At 39.5% G+C, this 22,737-nt stretch overlaps 1 protein-coding gene across 1 annotated transcript; it reads left to right on the top strand.

Moving 5' to 3' along the window:
- Positions 1-7,884: 7,884 nt before the first annotated feature.
- Positions 7,885-8,841, top strand: LOC308421486 (vomeronasal type-1 receptor 4-like; the record flags this gene model as incomplete). Its single annotated transcript, XM_080917875.1, has 1 exon — positions 7,885-8,841. Exon 1 carries the CDS (start codon positions 7,903-7,905, stop codon positions 8,839-8,841), a length of 939 nt encoding a protein of 312 aa, XP_080774001.1. The 5' UTR covers positions 7,885-7,902.
- Positions 8,842-22,737: the final 13,896 nt, after the last annotated feature.

Here is a 22,737-nt window from a genome sequence, read left to right as displayed (position 1 = left end):
ACCTCTATTCCTTTGCGCCAGCTTTTGATCAGAAATGCCTTCGACCATGAACCCCCAGGAGGCACACTGAGTTGGGACACAGGTAATTTTCACGATGCTTCCCGCCCTCTGTTCTGATCTCCCCCGACCTACTCTCAGTCCTGTAGGACTGCAGGAGCTCCTTCCCTCCACCCCTCAGAACAGAATATCCACCCAATAAAGACAGGGACAGATATCTACACCAAGAAACACCTCAAGTATCATAACTTCTCTGCCAAATGGACAGGCAAGATAATATACCTTCCCAAGAAGCCAGTAATCGTGTTGCAATAGACCTTAGAAATGCAATATATGCCGATAAGAAACGAACTTTAATGTAGTAATTATGAATGTGTTTAAGGACGTTAACCTTTAAGACGATAACAAATGCCTCGCTGAAAAGTGTGAAACCACAAAGAGCTGAATGAATGTGGTAGTGTAAATGGCACTACCAGCATCTGCCTCTATATTTGTCAGGCTCTGGCAGAGGCTTTCAGGAGACAGCTATTTTAGACTCTGGTCAGCATGCACTTCTTGACATCAGCAATATCGTCTGGGTTTGGAGATTATATTGGATGAATCCCTAGGGGAAACAGTCTCTAGATGTCCTTTGCTTCAGTTTCTGCTTCATACTTTGTCTCCACATTTTCTCCCGTGAATATTCTGTTCCCCCTTCTGAGAAGGGCTGAAGCGTCCACACTTAGGTCTTCCTCTTCTTGAGCTTCCTGTGGTTTGTCGATTATATCTTGGGTATTCAGAGCTTTTGGGCTAATATTGACTTAACAGTGAGTACATACCATATGTGTTCTTTTGTGATTATGTTACCTCACTTGGGATGATATTTTTCTAGTTCCATACATTTGCCTAAGAATTTCATGAAGTTCTTGTTTTTAATAGCTCAGTAGTGTTTTTAACACTCCATTGTATAAATGTACCACAGTTTCTGTATCCATTCCTGTGTTGAAGAACATCTGGGTTCCTTCCAGTTTCTGGCTGTTATAAATAAGTCTGCTGTGAACATAGTGGAACACGTGTCCTTATTATATGCTGGAGCATCTTTTGGGTATATGCCCAGGAGTGGTATAGCTGGGTCCTCAGGTAGTACTGTGTTCAATTATCTGAGGAACATCCAGACTGATTTCCAGAATGGTTGTAGCAGCTTGCAATCCCACCAACATCATAGGAGTGTTCCTCTTTCTCCACATCCTTGCCAGCATCTGTAGTCACCCGAGTTTTTAATCTTAGCCATTCTCACTGGTGTGAGGTGGAATCTCAGAGTTGTTTTGATTTGCATTTCCCTAATGGCTAAAAATATTGGACATTTTTCCAGGTGCTTCTCAGCCATTTGATATTCCTCAGTTGAAAATTCTTTGTTTAGCTCTGTACCACACTTTTAATGGGATTCTTTGATTCTCTGAAGTCTAATTTGTTGATTTTTTTTTGTATATATTGGATATTAGCCCTCCATCAGATGTAGAATTGGGAAAAACTTTTCCCAATCTGTTAGTTGCCATTTTGCCTTTCTGGCAGTGACCTTTGCCTTACAGAAGCTTTGCAATTTCAAGAGGTCCCATTTGTCCACTCTTGATCCTAGCGCATAAGCCATTGGTATTCTGTTCAGGAAATGTTCCCCTGTGGCCAAGTATTCCAGGCACTTTCCTCACTTTCTCTTTAATTAACTTCAGTGTGCCTGGTTTTATGTGGAGGTCCTTGATTCACTTGGGCTTGTGCTTTGTGCAAGGAGATATAAATGAATATAGTTACATTTCTTCTACATGCTTACCACCAATTGAACCAGCAACATTTGTTGAAAATGCTGTCTTTTTCCCACTGGATGGTCTTAGCTCCTTTGTCAAAGATCAAGAAACCATAGGTGTGGGGGTTCATTTCTGGGTCTTCAATTCTATTCCATTGATCTACTTGCCTTTCTCTGTATCAATATCATACAACATTTATCACTATTGCTCTGTAATAAAGCTTGAGGTCAAAAATGGTGATTCTCCCAGAAGTTCTTTATTTTGCAAATAGTTTTTGATATCCTTGGTTTTTTGTTATTCCAAATGAATTTGCAAATTGCTCTTTCTAACTCTATGAAGAATGGAGTTGAAATTTTGATGGGGATTGCATTGAATCTGTAGATTGCTTTTGGCAAGACGGCCATTTTTCCTATGTTAATCCTGCCAATCCATACTCATGGGAAATCTTTTTATTTTCTGAGATCTTCTTTGGTTTCCGTCCTCAGATACTTAAAGTTCTTGTCATACAGATCTTTCACTTGCTTGGTTAGAGTCACACCAAGGTACTTTATATTATGTATGACTATTGTGAAGGGTGTGGTTTCCCTAATTTCCTATCTTATTTATTCTTTGAGTAGAGGAAGGTCACAAATTTGTTGAGTTTACTTTATATCCAGCTACTTTGCTGAAGTTGTTTATCAGGTTTAGGAGTCCTCTGGAAAAATTTTTGGGGTCACTTACGTATACTATTTTATCATCTGCAAATAGTGATATTGTGATTTCTACCTTTCCAATTTGTAACCCTTTGACCTCATGTAGTTGTCTAATTGCTCTGGTTAGGACTTGAAGTGCTTAATAAAATAGGTAGGGAGAGACTGAGCAGCCATATCTAGTCCCTGATTTTAGTGGGATTGCTTCAAGTTTACTTTCTATTAGTTTGATGCTGGCTACAAGTTAGAGGTACACTTCTTTTACTATGTTTAGGTATATGCCTTGAATTCTTGCTCTTTCCCAAACTTTTAACATGAAGGGGTGTTGAACTTTGTCAAATGCACTTGAAGCATCTAATGATATGATTATATGGATGAATCCCCAGGGGAAAAAGTCTCCCTGTTTATTTGTTTGTTTATTTGAATTTTTTATATACTTGTTGCAGTAATTATTAAAAAATAAAAATCTGTTTATCTCTTTACCGATCCTGAGGACTCACTCCTCAGGCCCGACCCTGATACAGAGCTGTGCGCACCTCTGGAGCCTGGTCCAAGCCACCACAGCCCAACTCGTCCACGCAACTCTCTTCCCCTGGTGGTTTACTACCGCCTGTTCTCTGCCTCTGTCCTGGGCTATTTCTGTACCCTAAAACCCACACAAACACAACTCTACAGCCTGATAGCTTTTCATACAGGTTTATATGTTCAACTCTCAATCCACAAACCCTCCACACAACAAGATTACATCAGATAGACAAAGATACAAACTGCCCTGCATATAAGATGCTAGACCTAAAAAATCCTAAATGTTCATAGTTATTTAACACCAATTAATATCACCTGGGTCTAGTTGGTTCTTGGGAAACTCTATGTTCCACAACGACCTTCACCCTCCATTCTCTGACCTCTTCAGAGCTCTCAGCCCTCTCCATTTCCCTCGCCCATCCCAGTCACTGGCTTTCCTTTATTTTACTAATTAAAATGGGAAGGTTCAGTTGGAATCATGTGACTAGGCAGCCCTTCTTTGGGAAATGGAATTAACATTAAAATACAACACCTCCAGGACAATCTACATATACTGGATTAGACTGCTGGATTTCTGGAAGTTGAACCATCCTGGCATCCCTGTGATGAAGCCTACTTAATAATAATAGGTGATCGTTTTGATGTGTTCTTGGATTGCATTTGCAAGAATCTTCTGAGTACATTTGCATTGTTACTCATAAGAAAAATTGGTCTGGAGATATTTTTGTTTTTTGCTGTGTGTTGGGTGACATAAGTAAAAGATTAATTGTGGCTTCATAGAACAAATTGGGTAGGGTTACTTCTGTTTCTACTTTGGGGAATACTTTGAAGAATACCGGCATTAGGTCTCCTATGAAGGGCTGATGGAGTTCTGCAATAAATACATCTGGTCCTGTGCTTTTTTTTTTTTTTTTTTTTTTTTTGATTGGGAAACTTTGATACCTGACATTTGTCTAGAAATTTGTCCATTTCCTCTAGATTTTCTAGTTTACTTGAGTATAAGCTTTTGCTGTAGGATCTGATGATTTCTTGCATTTCCTCAGTTTCTGTAGTTATGTCTCTCCCCTTTCATTTCTGATTTTGTTAATATGGATACTGTCGCTGTGCCCTACCTAAAGGTTTATCTATCTTGCTGATTTTCTCAAAAGACCAGCTCCTGTTTCTGTTGGTTGTTTTATAGTTCTTTTTGTTTCTACATCATTGGTTTCAGCCCTGAGTTTGATTATTTCTTGCCATCTATTCTTTTTTGATATATTTGATTCCTTTTGTTCTAGAGCTTTCAAGGTGTGCTAATAAGCTGTTGGTGTATGCTCTCTCCAGTTTTTCTGGAGGTCCTCGGAGCTATGAGTTTTCCTCTTAGCACTGCTTTTATTGTATCCCATAAGATTTATATTGTACCTTCATTTTTATTAAATTCTAAAAAGTCTTTAATTTCTTTCTTTATTTCTTCCTTGACCAAGTTATCATTGAGTAGAACATTGTTCATCTTCCATGTGTATGCAGGCTTTGGTTGTTTTTGTTGTAGAGAACACCAGTTTTAGTCCATGGTCATCTGATAGGATGCAGGGGATTATTTCAGTCACAAAACAGACCTCAACAGATGCAAAAAGACTGATAGGTTTCAGGAGGCTTCCCCCAGCTGCAGATAAGAACACAACATGATTTAAGGCAGAAAATGAATCTATTTGGGAGGTCTCCATTAAATCCCTCACCTCAGAGCAAGAGCATCTCTTGAAAGAGGAGGCAGAAACATCTAAAGAGCCAGAGAGGATGAAGGTTACCAAGGGGACAACACCCTCTGAATCACCTAAGTGAAGTACATTTGAGCTCACAGAGGCTGAAGCACCAAGCACAGGGCCTGAATGAGTCAGGAGGTCCTCTGGAGATAGGGAAAGCTTGGTACACAGAACTTGGTTAGCTGTTCAATTTCTCACCTCATATCCTTCCTCTCAAACTAATTAAACACTAATTAAGATGGAAATAACTTCTGAGGAAAACATATGTCGTAACTGTGGGAGAGAGAGAAGCTGTACTTCAGGGACTGAGGCCCTACAGTGACCTTCCTTTCCCCTGACACTGTGACAACATGAAACATGAAATCTGTGGTACAAGATGACAACCAAGAGCCCCACAGACACAGAGAGTACAAATATGACCTGGCAAGTGTCACCTTCCCAGAGCTGCCCCAGAGCCTGACTGCACCACAGAGGTCCAGGTGAGAACACGGAGGTAAGATCTTCATCCCCTCAGCTGTGCATTGAGAGAGGCATTACAGCTGAAGTCTCTCTCTAAGACAGGGAGGAGTTGAGAGACTGTGTGAGCCTCGGATCCTTAACTTTCCACTGACCATGACAAGGCTGGTTCTTCAGTCCAGAGAGATCTAAAAAGATGAATTCTATGGAATACAGAAATGGACATGCTGAGGTACTGCTGTCCATCTTCAGGCTGCAGTCAGAACAGAGCTCTGGCTGTGTCTTTACCTCCTTAACTTTATCAGAGGAATCAGTAAGATATACAGGGCTTTCATGTGTCTAAGATAAAATTTAAAATATAATGAAACATCCCAGGAACAGCAGCATTACAGAGATTGCAGCAAAAAGGACTGCTTTTCAGTGATTTGCAGCTAGACCAGTACATCCTGAAACAGCTCATCTTAACTTTGCCCCAGAACTAAGCAGCAAAGAGTAACAATCTTTTCTGTTTGGTTTCATCCTTTGCTGGCTTGCTTTTAGAAAATCCGGATAGACTTACACAGTCTACCTCAGATTTGGGACGTAGGGTTAAACCCACTATGGAAACATCTACCTATATAAACAGAAGTCCATCCTGTCTTTTAAATTAATTTCCTTTAGCATTTCCAAATACTGTAGAAGATGAGTTGCCTGTCTCTCCTCTGAAAGTCTACTTTAATAAAAATGAAACACTTATTAGAAGGCTCAGAGGTTGGTCGAAAATATGGATTAATGTTTGGTAACAGGTATAGACAATTTGAAATAGAGGATGCCCCAGGAATCAATTATTAAGGAAACAGAAAATAATGATAGTGTATTTCATCAGGAGGTGGGGTTATCAATTGCAGCAATTTTTACAGACTCCAATCTTTAAATGAACAACAGTTAATGTTCAATGTAAAAATCAATAATGATTGTTTGTTAGCTTTTTATAAATGTCTAGAGAATGTTGTATTCAGAATGGTATTGTGATTTCTAAAATTCACTGATACAGGCACCAATTACCTCTTTCTTTGTTGGATGGGCAGTAGTAAAGGAATAACTGACATTTCTAGAGTCATGAAGCCACCTGGAACAAACCTGGCAGGAAGGCTAGATTCTTATACTCCACATGTGAGATCGTGAGGACAAAAACATTTAAGGTTTCCTGTGAGTTTAGTAAGGACAGCACAGAACAGAGGAATTCCAGATAATAGGAACATACAAACTCATGGAGCCATTGAAGCATCCAGATTCCTCTTACTCTAGAAAAAAAGCCTTCCATAGACCCCTGAGAAATGAGAATGGAGCTTTAAAACATGAAGAGAAACATCCTGCAGAGGTCTTGGAATCAGCTTGGGCTGATGTAGGACAAAGCAGCTGCCTGACAAACAGGTTGGAAAAGAAACAGGAGGAGAAGCGGGCTGTAAAACAAACTGATGTTACCACTGCTCGCAAGGACCCAGGAAGGCAAATGCCACCATGTCCTCTTAGATGGGAGGGTCCCTGCTCACAACTGTGTACCCCAACCTACTGTATACCCCAACCTACTGTATACTACTACATATTGACATACTGAGAAACCATAACCAATAACTTCACTCATCTCAGGACAGCACCTAACAACTCATTAATCATCTTTCTCCATCTCTCTCATCAGCAACAGCTGCTACAAGGCTTCTCCATGCTCTATTAGATGTACTGAAGTCCTGCCTTTGGATCACAGATGCTCTGAGTCATCCAATGGGATCACAGCCCCTTGCTATCCACTGTCCTAGGAAGCATTCCAGGGTTCTAAAGGCACTGCCACTGGCTTCCACCAGGTGGTTACATGAATTTTTTACACAAGAGTCTTTTTCAGGACATGTTTTGGTAATTCAACTTTTACTGGGGGCTTATCTGGAAAGGTTACACAATTTGACTTGACACTAAGACCTTTCTTTAAAAACACCTAGTAAACATTCATGCAGATGGAAATTGCATAATGGTCACTATAAAATCTTGGCATATTAAGATGTAGAGATTGAAGTTATAAAGCTTTGGGGTCAATTTCCATTTTAAAAATTGTTGTGTGATTCAAGATGCAGATAAGAAAGGAATATCAGACAAAAAGGGAGAGATGTGGAAACAAAGTAACTAAATGTTAGAGATGCTGCGGGTGTTGGTTCACAGGGTCTCTCAGTTTCTACATATGATGTGGGGAAGGCAGACAGGTTCAGCGCAAGTCTAGGGCTTTGGGAATTGACTGGGGAAATATGAATGAATGGAATGAGAACCAGAGGAAGAATTTTTGCTTAGGGGATTTGGAATCCAACTTATCAGTGCTGTGTGACTACAAAGATAATGCATGAATGCAGATAGACAGACAGACAGACAGACAGATACACACACACACACACAAATGCAAACTTGAAATAATCAATTACAGTGCAAAGCTAAAACCATTCTCCATCAAATATTTGCTTTGAATACCAGTTGCTAATATCACCTGTAAGAGCACACAAAATATCCCACAGGTCACAGGAAATGTGAAATTTCAGGGACTTAATTTGTAATATTACCTGTGTCCATGACTACTTTGTTAACTCCAGAAATTTAAATTGTGCAAAAATTTGCTGTTCAGATCCATTATAGGATTACTCACTTTTTCTTCAAAAAGTATTTGTATCCTGGATAAAAGTTTTTCTAAGTAGAAAGGAAGAAATGATTTTGAAGTCTACTAATAAAATTCTTTTTCTCTGTATAACTCTGGTTGGTACTCTTGGGAACATGTCTGTTTCTGTGAGTTATATGTACAGTTGGTGGGGAGACTCTGAGAAGAAATGCATACACCTTATTCTCATCCACTTGGGTTTTACAAACATCCTAATCCTTCTTACAAAAGGATTGCCAAAGACAATAGCAGCTTTTGGTCTGAGAAACTTCCTGGATGACATAGGTTGTAAGATCATTGCTTACTTGGAGAGGGTGGCCCGTGGCCTCTCCATCTGCACCAGCAGTCTCCTCACTGTGGTCCAGGCCATCACCATCAGTCCCAGAGCATCTGGATGGAGGAGGCTCAGGCCAAAGTCTGCATGGCACATCCTTCCATTCTTCTCATTCTTTTGGATACTCAATGGATTAATAAGTGTGAACCTAATTTATTCCATCACAAGTATAAGTCTAAATATGTCACAACATATAAATGAAGGAAACTATTGTTATTTTACAGGAGAAAGTCAGAAAATAAAATGGATTTTTCTCCCTCTCATGGTCCTGAGAGATGCAGTGTTCCAGGGTGCCATGGGAGGGGCCAGTGGCTACATGGTGTTTCTTCTACACAATCATCACCATCATGTCTTCTACTTTCAGAACTCCAAGCTTTTGTCCAGAACTCCCCCTGAGCTGAGAGCTGCTCAAAGCGTCCTCCTTCTGATGCTCTGTTTTGTTTTCTTCTACTGGACAGATTGTGTTCTTTCTCTAAGTTTAAGTCTCTCTTCAAGGGACAATGAATTAATGGCAAATACTCTAGATTTTCTGACCCTTGGTTATGCAACATTTAGCCCCCTTGTGTTGATTCACAGGGATAGGCTTCTGGTTGAATTTTGGTATGCTCAGATGGAGAAATTGACAAAATGTCTCTTCCATTTAAATGTTCAATAAGAGTCAGAGTAATCTCATTTTTTAAATATTTTAGGTAGGGCAACATTTCACAAAGCAATTTAAGCATGTATTTATCCTCAGACACTCTTCTTGGTGGCTCACAACCTTGAGTTGACAGAAGAAAGACCTTCTCAAATTACAGTGATACACACATCTCATTCTCTATTTGCCACACTTGAAGATATTTTTTTAAATTGAACAACTTTATTTTAAAAAACAAAGATAAATGTACAGATTTTAAGCATTTTTGCGTAAAAGTATATGAATACATTTTTGTCAGTTCTTGATTTTTTTTAAAGGTTTGATAGTATGCATTAAAATATTACTAGTTACAATGAACATAAAGTACATGTAAAACAGGATGTAACCTGGAAATAGTCAAAGTTTTCTTGGTGTGTAAAGATTAAGCATAATGGTTTTTTCTTTTCTTTCTTTTTTTTGGCCTTTGTTTTTCTTGAACTTCATATAGTCTGTGAGTTGATTCTGGGGTGTTCAGAGCTTTCTGGGGTTTGTATCCAATTATCAGTGACTGCATATTATGTATGTTCTTTTGTGACTGGGTTATCTCACTCAGGATGATATTCTCTAGATGCATTCATTTTTTTAAGAGTTTCATAAAGTCATTGTTTCTGATGGCTGAGTAGTGCTCCATTGTGTAAATATACCACAATTTTTGTATCCATTCATCTACTGAAGGACATCTGGGTTCTTTCCAGCTCCTGGCTATTATAAATAGAGCTGCTATGAACATTGTGGTGCATATATCTTTGTTGTATATTGGAGTGTCTCTGGGGTATATGCCCAGAAGTGGAATAGCTGGATATTCAGGTAGTACTATGTCCAATTTTCTGAAGTATCGCCAGACTGATTTCCAGAGTGGTTGTATCAGTTTACAACCCCACCAACAGTGGAGAAGTGTTCCTCTTTCTCCACAACCTCACCAGCGTCTGCTGTCATCTGAGTTTTGGATCTTGGCCAACCTGACTGGTGTGAGGTGGAACTCAGGGTTGTTTTGATTTGCATTTCCCTGATGGCTAAGGATGTCAAGCACTTCCTCAGATGTTTCTCAGCCATTCCATATTCCTCAATTGAGAACGTTTGTTTAGCTCTGTACCCCATTTTTTAATAGGGTTGTTTGATTCTCTGGTGTCTAGCTTTTTGAGTTCTTTGTATACCTTGGATATTAGGCCTCTATCTGATGTGGAGTTGGTAAAGATCTTTTCCTATTCTGTTGGCTGCCGTTTTGTTTTCTTGACAATGTCCTTAGCCTTGCAGAAACTTTGCAATCTCATTAAGTCCCATTTGTTAATCTTTGACCTTAGAGCTTGAGCCATTGGTGTTTTGTTCAGAAAATTTTCTCCTGTGCCTATGTGTTCTAAGGTTTTCCCTACTTTCTCATCTAATAGTTTCACTGTATCTGGTTTAATGTGGAGATCTTTGATCCACTTGCACTTGAGCTTTGTACAAGGAGATAAGAAAGGATCTATTTTCATTCTTTTGCATGCTGAGTGCCAGTTGGACCAACACCATTTGTTGAATAGGCTGTCCTTTTTCCATTGAATCTTTACAGCTCCTTTGTCAAAAATCAGGTGACCATATACATGAGGGCTCGTTTCTGGATCTTGTATTCTATTCCATTGATCCATGTGCCTATTTCTGTACCAGTACCATGCAGTTTTCAGCACAATTGCCTTGTAATATAGCTTGAGGTCAGGGATAGTGATTCCTGCAGGTGTTTTCTTGTTGTTGAGGATGGATTTTGCTATTCTAGGTCTTTTGTTATTCCAGATGAAATTGTGCATTGATCTTTCCAACTCAATGAAGAACTGGGTTGAAATTTTGAGGGGGATTGCATTGAATCTGTAGATTGCTTTTGGTAAGATGGCCATTTTTAAAATGTTAATCCTTCTAATCCATGAACATGGGAGATCTCTCCATTTTCTGAGATCTTCCTTGATTTCCTTCTTTAGAGGTTTGAAGTTCTTGTCATACAGATTCTTGACTTGCTTAGTTAGAGTCACACCAAGGGATTTCATAGTTTTTGTGACTATTGTGAAAAGTATCTTTTCCCTTATTTCTTTCTCCACATGTTTGTCCTTTGAATATAGGAAGGCTACTAATTTGAGTTAATTTTATATCTAGCCACTTCTTTATCAGCTGTAGGAGTTCTCTGGTGCAATTTGTGGGGTCGGTTAAGTACACTATCATGTCTTCTGCAAATAGTGATGTTTTTACTTCTTCCTTTCCAATTTGTATCCCTTTGATTTCCTTTTCCTGTTTAATTGCTCCGGCCAGTACTTCCAGTACTATGTTAAATTGGTAGGGGGAGAGTGGGCACCCTTATTGAGTCTCTGATTTTAGTGGGATTGCTTCAAGTTTCCCACCATTAAGTTTGATGTTGGCTGTTGGTTTGCTGTATATTGCTTTTATTATGTTTATGTATGGACCTTGGATTCCTGTTCTTTCCAGGACTTTTAACATGAAGGGGTGTTGAATTTTGTCAAATGCTTTCTCAGCATTTAGTCAGATGACCATGTGTTTTTTTTCTTTGACTTTGCTTATATGGTGGATTACATTGATGGATTTCCTTATATTAAACCATCCCTGCATCCCAGGGATGAAGCCTACTTGATCATGGTGAATGATTGTTTTGATGTGTCCTTGCATTCGGTTTGGAAGGATTTTGTTGAGTATTTTCACGTCAATGTTCATTAGTGAGATTGGTCTGAAGTTCTCTTTCCTTGTAGGGTCTTTGTGTGGTTTAGGAACAAGGGTTATTGTAGCCTCAAAAAATGAGTCAGGTAGTATTCCTTCTGATTCTATTTTGTGGAATAGTTTGGAGAGTATTGGTATTATGTTGTCAATAAATGTCTGATAAAATTCTGCACTAAACCCATCTGAACCTGGGCTTATTTTGGTTGGGAGGCTTTTGATGCCTTCTTTTATTTCTTTATGTGTTATGGGATTATTTAGATGGTTTACCTCGTCCTGGTTTAACTTTAGGATCTTGTATCTGTCTAGGAATTCATCCATTTCCTCCAGAATTTCTGACTTTGTTGAGTATAGGCTGATGATTTCTTGAATTTCCTCAGTTTCAGTTGTTATGTCTCCACTTTCATTTCTTATTTTGTTAATTTGGATACTCTCTCTTTGCCCTCTCGTTAGTCTGGCTAAGGGTTTATCAATGTTGTTGATTTTCTCAAAGAACCAGCTCTTGGGTTTGCTGATTCTTTGAACGGTTCTTTTTGTTTCTATTTGGTCTATTTCTGCCCTAAGTTTGATTATTTCTTGCTATCTACTCCTCTTGGGTGTATCTGCTTTCTTTTGTTCTAGAGCTTTAAACTGTGCTGTCAGGGTGCTAGTGTAAGCTCTCTCCAGTTTCTTTTTGGAAGCACTCAGAGCTATGAGTTTTCCTCTCAGTACTGCTTTCATTGCATCCCATAGGTTTGGGTATGTCGTGTTTTCATTTTCATTGAATTCTAGAAAATTCTTAATTTCTTTCTTTATTTCTTCTTTGACCCTGCTATTGTTTAATAGAACATTGTTTAGTTTCCATGTGTATATGGGCTTTTTGTTGTCTTTGTTGTTATTAAAGACCAGCCTTAGACCATGGTGATCTGAAAGGGTGCATGGGAGTATTTCAATCTTCTTATATTGATTGAGGCTCGTTCTTCGTCCAATTATGTGGTCAATTTTTGGGAAGGCACTGAGAGGTGCTAAGAAGAAGGTGTATTCTTTTGTTTTAGGATTATATGTTCTGTAGGTATCTATTAATTCCAGTTGGTTCATAGTCTCTGCTAGTTTTACAGTGTCCTTGTTCAGTTTCTGTTTCCATCATCTGTTCATTGGTGTGAGTGGGCTATTAAAGTCTCCCACTATTATTGTGTGGGGTGAAATGTATTTTTTTGAGCTTTAGTAGGGTTTCTTTTATGAATATGGGTGCTTTTGTATTTGGAGCATATATGTTAAGATTGAGAGTTCCTCCTGAAAGATTTTCCCTGCAATGAGTAAAAAGTGTCCTTCCTTATCTTTTTTGATAACTTTTGGTTGAAAATCTACTTTATTCAATATTAGAATGGCCAATCCAGCTTGCTTCCTGGGGCCGTTTGCTTGGAAGTTTTTTTCCCAACCTTTTACTCTGAGATAGTGTCTGTCTTTGTCTCTGAGATGAGTTTCATGTATGCAGCAAAATGCTGGGTTTTCTTAATAATCCAGTCTGATAGCCTATATCTTTTTATTGGGGAGTTGAGTCCATTTATGTTAATAGTTACCAAGGAATAGTAGTTGCTTTTTCCAGCTATTATTGCTTTGGTAGGTTGAATTGTGCCTGTGTGTTGTTCTTCTTTTGGTTTTCTCGCTTAGAAGTTTTCTTGTTTTTACTATGAGGTTGTTCTTATCATTGTATTGGGTTTTCCACCTATAATTCGTTGTAGTGCTGGGTTTGTGGTCAGATATTGTGTAAATTTAGTTTTGTCTTGGAATATCTTTGTCGCTCCATCTATGGTGATTGACAGTTTTGCTGTGTATAGCAGCTTGGGCTGGCACTTGTGCTCTCTTAGGGTGTGCATGATGTCTGTCAGGCTCTTCTAGCTTTCATAGTCTCTGATGAGAAATCGGGTGTGATTCTATTGGTCTGCCTTTATTTGTTACATGACCTTTTCCCCTTACTGCTTTTAGTATTCTTTCATTGCTTTGGGCACTTGGTGTTTTGACTATTATGTGTCGGGAGGTATTTCTTTTCTGGTCCAACCTATTTGGAGGTCTGTAGGCTTCTTTTATGCTCGTGGTCATCTCATTCTTAAGAGTAGGGAAGTTTTCTTCCACGATTTTGTTGAAATATTTACTGTGCCTCTTAGTTGATATTCTTTGCCCTCTTCTATTCCTATTATCCTTAGGTTTGGTCTTCTCATTGTGTCCTGGATCTCCTGGACATTTTGGGTTAGGAACTTTTTGGTTTTTGCATCTTCTCTGACTGTTTTGTCTTTGGTTTCAATGTTGTCTTTGGCCCCCAAGATTCTCTCATCCATCTCTTGTAGTCTGTTGGAAAGGCTTGCATCTGTGACTCCTGATTTTTTTTTTTAGGATTTCTACCTCTAGGGTAGTCTTGTTTAGTGGTTTCTTTATTGTGTCCATTTTTGTTTTAAATTCCTTCTTCCATTCCTTCATCTCTTTGGTTCTGTTTTCTTTTAGTTCTTTGAGTGTTTTTCTTGTTTCTTCTTTAAAAGCGTCTAATTCTTTATGCCTTTCCTCCCATTCTTATTTAAGGATCTCTATCATCATCTTGAGGTATGATTTCAGGTCTGAGTCTTCTTTTTCTGGAGTGTTTGGCATTCCGCTGTTTGTTGTGATGGGAGAGCTGGGTACTAGTGTTGCCAGGTTGTCTTGGTTTCCCTGGGATATGCTGTTTCGCTTTCCTCTTGCCATCTTGTTGTCAGTGATATGTTCTTGCCTTTCCCTTGTACCTGGCCTGTGTCCCTGGATCTCTGCTATTCCTGGTGGTGGATGGTCCGAGCATCTGTTGTGCATTCAAAAGCCGATGGCTGGGAACAGAGGGCCCGATGCCAGGTTCCTGGGTCCCTGGATCAAGCTGGGCAGGGGTGCACTGTCCCTGTGCTCTGCAGAGATCTCTCCCCCCTGGCTAGTCCGAACCCGTTTTCACCAGGCCTGCTGCTCTGGGTCTGCGCTGTTCCTGGTGGCGGATGGTCCAAGCACCTGTTGTGCACCCAAAAGCCCCCGGCTGGGAACAGAGGGCCCAATGCTGGGTTACTGGGTCCCTTGATCAATCAGGCTGGGGCGCACTTTCCACGTGCTCTGCAGAGATCTTTCTGCCCCGTGGCTAGTCAGAACCTGTTATCACCAGGCCTGCTGCTCTGGGTCTCCGCTGTTCTCTCATTTTCTGAGATCTTCCTCGATTTCCTTCTTTAGAGATTTGAAGTTCTTGTCATACAGGTACTTCACTTGCTTAGTTAGAGTCAAAGCAAGGTATTTCATATTGTTTGTGACTATTGTGAAGGGTATCTTTTCCCTAATTTCTTTCTCCGAATGTTTGTCCTTTGAGTAGAGAAAGGCTACTGATTTGTTTGAGTTAATTTTATATCCAGCGACTTTGCTGAACTTGTTTATTAGCTGTAGGAGTTCTCTGGTGGAATTTGTGGGGTCACTTAAGTACACTATCATGTCATCTGCAAATTTTTACTTCTTACTTTCCAATTTGTATCCCTTTGATTTCCTTTTGCTGTCTAATTGCTCCGGCCAGGGCTTCCAGTACTATGTTGAATAGATAGGGGGAGAGTGGGCAGCCTTGTCTAGTCCCTGATATTAGTGGGATTGTTGAAGATATATTTTAAGGAAAAAAACTTTTCTGTTTGAATTAACTTACTGTTTATGAATATTTAATCTGCATTTGTGACTAATCAACATGTGTATGTCCTATGTTATAGAAACTGGAGGAGAGAAAACCAAACCTCCAGTTGCTGACTAGATTTAGAACCAATGTATGGTTTCTCGAAGTTGAACCTGGCTTTACTAGAAGACAAGACAATGATCTTACATGCTGATCCATCTCTCTAGCACAGAGAAAATAGGTCTATCATAGATTTTTAGAACTGGTTTTATGACTACCATGATTAGAAGCCTGCAGATGAATTTTGTAGATTTTATTAAATTTCATAGTGATGTAATCATTTTAGTTCAAGAAATAGTATGTCTTGTACTTGACAATGTGCTTTCTAAATATTAATGCACACATCTGTTCTCCACAGATATGATTAAAAATGTGTGTAAATAAATGGTTCTGCCTAAGTTGAGCTGAATGAGCCAGTTTAATGGGTCATCTGGGCACATCATCATTATAAGAACATAGGAGACACAAATGCTTCTGCATTACCAGCACATGTGGATCCAACACCATGGTGGTGAATATCTACAAAAGATTCTGCTGTTATCCATGGTTTCACTCCGAGGGACCTCTCACTCCAGGACCTGCTCCAGTGTGGAGCCAAGCACAGTCCCCTAAGGTGGTTAGTTACCAAGCCTGGCTCCCACACGTCTCGTTCCCATAGCCCCACGTGCCCTCACCTCACCTGGGCAACAGAGCTAGAACAGCATGTTCCGGCTGCCTCTCAGCCATTGTTTTCATACAGTGTCCTCTACAGACTGGTAAAAACATGACTCAACAATCAATAACTTATCAAACAGATTTATATGTTAAATTCTCAATCCAGAATACATCCAAACAATAAATTCTCTGCCAATTTATAAAGATATAAAACATCCACCTAGACAAGGTAAAATAGATCTAGTTTACATTGATCTGAACCATCCTCCTCTTTTGCCTACACCTTGAAACTCCCACTTTTCCTTCTCTTCCACCTTACCAAAACTTTTGTCCCTGCCCACTCTCTGCTGTCCAATCATGTATTTTCTTGACATCAACCTATACAACATGGTGACAACCCCACAAATTCAGTACAAGAAAATATCCCAACCCTCTATAAAGCTACTTCATCCTATGTGTCTCCTCAAGATAATATGCAGCTTGGCTGAAAAAAAGTAAGACTGGAATCTCAGGTACAGATGTGAATACAGGCTCCTGTCCACATCTACAAGGTGTACGCGCGCGCACATGTGCGCGCGCGCACACACACACACACACACACACACACACACACACACACTAGACATTAATTGTTGTCATTGCCATTCCCATAGACAAACTACTTCTCTACCATTCTGTATATTTCATTGCTGTGACTATAAGCAAATGTGTCCTGTGGGACATACAGTCCCTGCTTCATGGTGGTCAATAGTCATGTCAGTCTTGACGGATATGGATTCACCACAGCATATGCCAATCTGCTGACAGTTATGGATTCACCACAGCATATGCCAATCTGCTGACAGTTATGGATTCACCACAGCATATGCCAATCTGCTGACAGTTATGGATTCACCACAGCATATGCCAATCTGCTGACAGTTTGGTTTGAAGGTTTTATGTAGTAATACATGAACATTCGACCTTCTTCTCAGGTAGTGAAAAAGTGGCAAAATAGTTCTTGTATTGTCACAGAAGAAGCCACATAATCAGAATAGTAAACAGCCAATACACTACAGAAAACCGTGTTGCAAAGCTATACTATTTGGTAAGTTAGGTATGTAAAACGCATTTGTCATACAGTGTATTCAGCTTATGTTCAACTTTGTGTGCATGTATTTATTCATGTCTTTTCCTGGCCTCACATTTCAGTGTTTATAACCATCTTTCCAATACAGCATCCTAATTACCAATATAGGTAAGAAGTCTTGAAGACAGGTAGTTTTTTTTTTTTTTTTGAAGATTATTAAGGAGTGTTTAAATTGCTTCCATTTTCGCACACATTTTAAAACCACTTTAACAGTATCTAATGTGAAAGCTTGTTGCAAGTTTCATTTGCATTGTGTTGAAAATATAGATCATTCTGAAGAACTGTAATTTTATTAATATTTGATTTTAATTCATAACTATAGTGTATTTCTTTTCTTAATTTGACCTCTAATTTTTTTCATCAACAACTTTACAATTCAGAACCCAAGAAAGAAGAAAAGGTAAGGCTACCAAGTTCCTCCAAAAGATCATTATTTGTTAATTATCAAGTTGAAAGAGTTAAATGGGCAAAATACCAGAAGAAGAAAACAAGAATTTTCCTGTAAATTAGTCAGTGACTTCAAAATGACGCAAATTCGCAGAAGCATGAAGTAAGGACATAAATTTAAGACCCAGAGACTTTTCGGGAAATGCAGACAGATGCATGGCGTTTGAATGACTGTATAGAGGTGAGCAGTAACGGCTTCAGCAGGAAACTCAGCAGAGCAGAAGAGAGTGAATTCAGAGATGGAGGACAATGTCAAAGAGACTAAAAAAAAACCAGGACAAATACATACATAAATGAGTAATATCAAAGAACTCTGAGATGTGATAAAGAGACTGTGTCAAACACTCCATGGGGAGGCTAAGTAAAAACTAAGGTATAGAAAACATATCCAGCGAAATGATAGCTGAAAAAAATGCAAATTTATGGGAAGAAATGGATGTCTAGGAATGAGAAATTTAAAGTCTTAAAGAGATCTTTTCAGAAAAGAAATGCCTCTAGTGCATCACAGCCACCATGCAAAATATGCAAAACAAAGTAACAATATTAAATACTGTATGAGAAACACCAACTCAGAAACAAACACATACAAATAACATTATACTTTTTAACAGAAAGTCTAACAGTCAGGAAAACTTAGAATGATGCATTTCAAGCCATGAAAGTGAATAACTGCCCATTAAAATTGCGATATTCAAAACGGGTTACTCTTAAAATCCACAGGGATATCAAGGTATTTCAAGGCAGCTGCAGACTAAAGAAACTCATGATCACCGAGTCAGTACTGCAGAAGATGACTAAAATGATCTTAAACACAGCAAGAGAAGAAAGACCATCTCAGTTAATGCGAACATATGAAACAACAAAGTTCTTGAGAAAAATAAAGAAACAGTGCAAGGTAGAAAAGAGCCATGTCTGACTCAGTAAATGAGAGAAAGAAAAGAACAAACAATAATTCAGCCAACTGACCAGAAAAAACTAGGAACAAAATTAGGGACCCCTTTTAATAATAATGTACAGGGCCTTAATTCCACAGTTAAAAGTCACAAGCTAGATGACTAGATTAAAACAACATCCAGGGCTGGGGAGATACCTCAGTAGGTGAAGCACTTAGTGCAAAAGCATGAGAACTTGATTTTGGATCCCCAAATCTTACAATTTATGGGATACAGTAACATGAATCTTTAATCCTAACTCTCCTACAACAAAATGGCAGGTGCAGACAAGGGAATGCCCAGAATCTCATGAACCAGCCCAAGTAATAATGCAGTGGGAAGCAACCATATGCCAAATGAATTGAAAGGAGAAATCTGTGTTTCATGTCCTGTGACATTCACACACACACACACACACACACACACACACACACACACACACACAAATTAAGAACAAGATACAACTTTGTATTATGTCCAAGAAACACAACTTACTTCCGAAGACAACTGAGTGAAAGGATTCTGTTACAAAGCAAAGGGAAGCTGAAAACAAGCCAGGTTGGACAGTCTGATAGATAAACAACTAGAATTCAAACCTAGATTTATCAGAAGACATAAAGAAGGTAACTATGTATTAATAAAGAGAGGAAGAAATCACACAGTTGTAACAACTGTAAGTGCATAGGCACTTACACAGAGAATTTTAAATGTTTCAGATAAATAACCTGGCATTGTACCTCATGGTCTGAAAAATATAAACAACTCAAACAGTAGACATGAAGAAAAATAAAGATAGCAGGAATTATCAAATGAGCAATACAAACAGAAATGAAACAGAAGTTGGTGCTTTGAAAACAAAACAAAATGTTGACAAACCTTTAGCCATAACCAACCAAAATAATAGAGATGCCCCAATTTAATAGAAATCAAAGTTAAAAAAAAGTGATGTTTAAACAAGACACTATCGAAATCCAGAGGGTCATCAAGGACAGTGTAAAAAATCTATGTTTTAGGATGCAGAGTCAGGCAGATTTCTATAAGTTTGGGGCTTATATGGTCTACATAGTGAGTCCCACGCTATCTCAGACTACAAAGGAGAACCTGTCTCAAAACAACAACAAAAACAAAAACAACAAGAGAAAGAAAAAACTATACCCTAGGCTGGACATGGTTGTTCATCCCTGTAATCCCAGCATTTCAGAGGCAGAAGCAGTAGGATTGGAGTAAGTCTTGTTTTCACTACATTGTAAGGTTCAGGTCTGCTGTACATTAGACACTGCTCTCTGACAAACAAAATCTATATCTCAAAACTGGGTAAATCTGTAAGAAATGTATAAATGTTTAGAAACATATGCCTTACCAAAATAAAAACGAAGAGAACACAAAGAATTTAAACTAATCTGTAACAAATAATCAATCTGATTAGAACACTGATAAACAGTTTCCCGATAAATACCGGTTCTAACAGATCTTTAGAGAAGATCCTACAACAGTGCTCCTTGGGCTATTCTATTAAACAGAAGGATGGGAGCACATCCTGCAGGAAGGCATGCAGTCACCTGAAATTAGAATTTTTCCACATGCTAGAAATTTACTCTTGGAGGAGCCTCCATGCTTTTCCTGGATTCTTGTTCCTTCTACTGCATTTCCATCATCACCGACTCCTCTACTATTTTACAAATCATCACTGCGTGTAAGAGGCTGGTCTAACCAAATGATCAAGTGAACAAGAAGGATTTCGGGAAGCATATCTTATCTGAAGGTTGGTTACAAAGTGGAGACAAGCAGAAATTGCTTGGCATTGCTGGGTACCAATCACTAAAGAACAGGTAGGGGTAAACCCTGTAAGACAATTCCAAACACATTCAAGACATTGATGTGTGCTCAAAAAATAAATAAGAAAACACAGGAAAAATGTTATCTTTCAGAGACTGACATTGTAGTTTGGGGGAAAAGCTCCAGTTGAGAGAAACAGTCCTAAGTCCAGGATTCTGTAAATAGCTCAGGAAGAGTGTGCAACACAATCTGGTTTCTACTTCTGTTCACCACTTAGTGCCTACACAGAAAATGTAGCATTTGCCAGGACACCTTGTCCTTCCCTACTAGCATGTTTTTTTCAGAGTTTAGAGCTCCACTCCTGTTCAGTCATACGGTATTTACAGGCAGACATAGAGACAAAGAGCTATAAGCTTGGATGGGACTCTGCTGAATCCTCTGTAGTACAGTCTTATCAGACAAGAGGGTATTCTGTTCTGAGGACCCCACAATCTCTGGACCAGGAGGACACTGAAGATCCAAATGCACACCAACCAGGAGACTTCCAGTCTTTCTCTGTTACAGAATTCCCAGGAGAGCACCTATCTTTGCAGTGTATGCACTGCCCTGGGGCCAAGAGGTGGCAAAGAGCTATTCACCTAAGCTATCCAACAGCTCAATGTCCTTCCTATCTGAGGAAGGAAGATGTTTTTTTTTTTTTTTTTTTTTTTTTTTTTTCTGAAACATCTAACTACTGGCCATCTTATGCTGAAAGACCCTCGTCTAGAGGACCTTTATCTGAGGAGACCCCAGGACTCAAGAACCAGCCGAGACCACTGGATGCAAGTCGCAAGAGGGTTTATTGCTCACACACGGGCGTCTGTGTGTGACAGCCTATTCGGAGGACTGGCGTGCCGGACAAAGGGACAAGTTTTTTTTATAGGGCTTGAGGGGCAGAAGTGAGGTACAGAAGCAGAAGCATAGTTACAGGGTTCTAATTGGTTAGTTTAAATGTGGCCAGGGAATGAGTCCAAGGACATGGCACCTGGCATCATCCGGGGCTGTGGTTTTTCCGAGAACAGCTGCCTTGGGCTTATCTGAGAGCTTTCTGTTCTCTGTCTGTTGCAAGCTGGCCACCCACCGGTATCTTGTTTGGCCACCTGGGTCCCTGACCTGGCCTGCCCTGTGTGTGCACAGCCTTGCAGAAATGGCATTATTGCTGCTAAGCGGGGGTCTTTCAATGCCATCCTTGCGGAGAATGGCTGTTTCTCCACAGGCCTCAAGAGTATGCACAGAGTTTGCAATCGTTGTCATTAGGTGGCAATGGACAATAGTGTGGGTTCAGTGCATCACCCGACATTTCTATCCAGAATGTATATTGCCTGTATTTTTCTCTTGCACTTTTAAAATAAAAGATGGATGCCACAGCCACTTTGTGTTCATAGTTCTGATGTACACTGACATCTCACAGACAAGCTGTGTCTGAGAGGCATTAAGGAGACTAACACAACAAATGATCCTCACACCTCTAGACAGGATATAGAGAAAATAAACAGGTTAAATGTGAGCACCAGCTGAAGGAAATGTTGTGAAACAAATGAATTCACAGAACTAATTCTTTTGAGAACTTAGGGTTCAGTTCAGCCATGTTGGCTATCAATATGGATGGAAGGATAATGATTCTTTCTAGTGGGGCTGGAGATGTGGTTTAGCAACCAAGAGCAGTTGATAATCCGGCAGAAGGCTCAGGTTGTGTTCCTAGCACCCACATGTTGGTTCACAATTTCCTATGACTCCATTTTCCGAGGGTCCCATGCTTTCTTACAGCCTCTGTGTGGGAAGATGTCCTTCCGGGTTTCAGAAAGAGAAACTTGGACAGCAACCCAGGCACAAAATCTTGACCTACCATCTGTCCTGCCTGAAAAATATGCCAAGACAATGATGACAGAAACTTATAAAAATAATCAAAAAGTGACTGGCTTACTTTAAGGGCAGATTTTTTTCACTAGATTTACTAGAGCCCACATACCTAAGGTCAGCACAAATACTACTGGTCTTTAAAAAAAGAAGAAGTAATGAAATCAGTCCTAATGATATTATACTCATAGATCATGTGTTATCAAGTCATCAACAGGGAGGCTTCCCCCAGGAATAGAAAAGATCACAGCATGATTTTAGGCAGAAAATGAATCAATTTGGGAGGTCTTCATCAAATTCCTCACATCAGAACAAGGGAATTTTTTTTTTGAAAGAAGAGGCAGAAACATCTTAAGAGCCAGAGAGGATGAAGGTCACCAGGGGAACAGGGCCCTCTGAATCACCTAAGTGAAGTACATTTGAGCTCACAGAGGCTGAAGCACCAAGCACAGGGCCTAAATGAGTCAGGAGATCCTCTGGAGATGCCAGAAGCTCAGTACACAGAAACTTCCTCTCAAAAATAATTAATAATTAAACATTAATTAAGCTTGATATAACTTCTGAGAAAAGTGGATGCTGTAACTGTGGGAGAGAGGGAAGCTGTACTTCAGGGACTGAGGCCCTACAGTGACCTTCCTTCCCCCTGACACTGTGACAAC

The sequence above is a fragment of the Micromys minutus genome, assembly GCF_963924665.1.
Source record: "Micromys minutus genome assembly, chromosome: 6".
In the NCBI taxonomy this organism is placed as follows: Eukaryota; Metazoa; Chordata; class Mammalia; order Rodentia; family Muridae; genus Micromys; species Micromys minutus.
The sequence above is the reverse complement of the archived record's forward strand: the minus strand, read 5'-3'. Positions and strand labels throughout refer to the sequence as shown.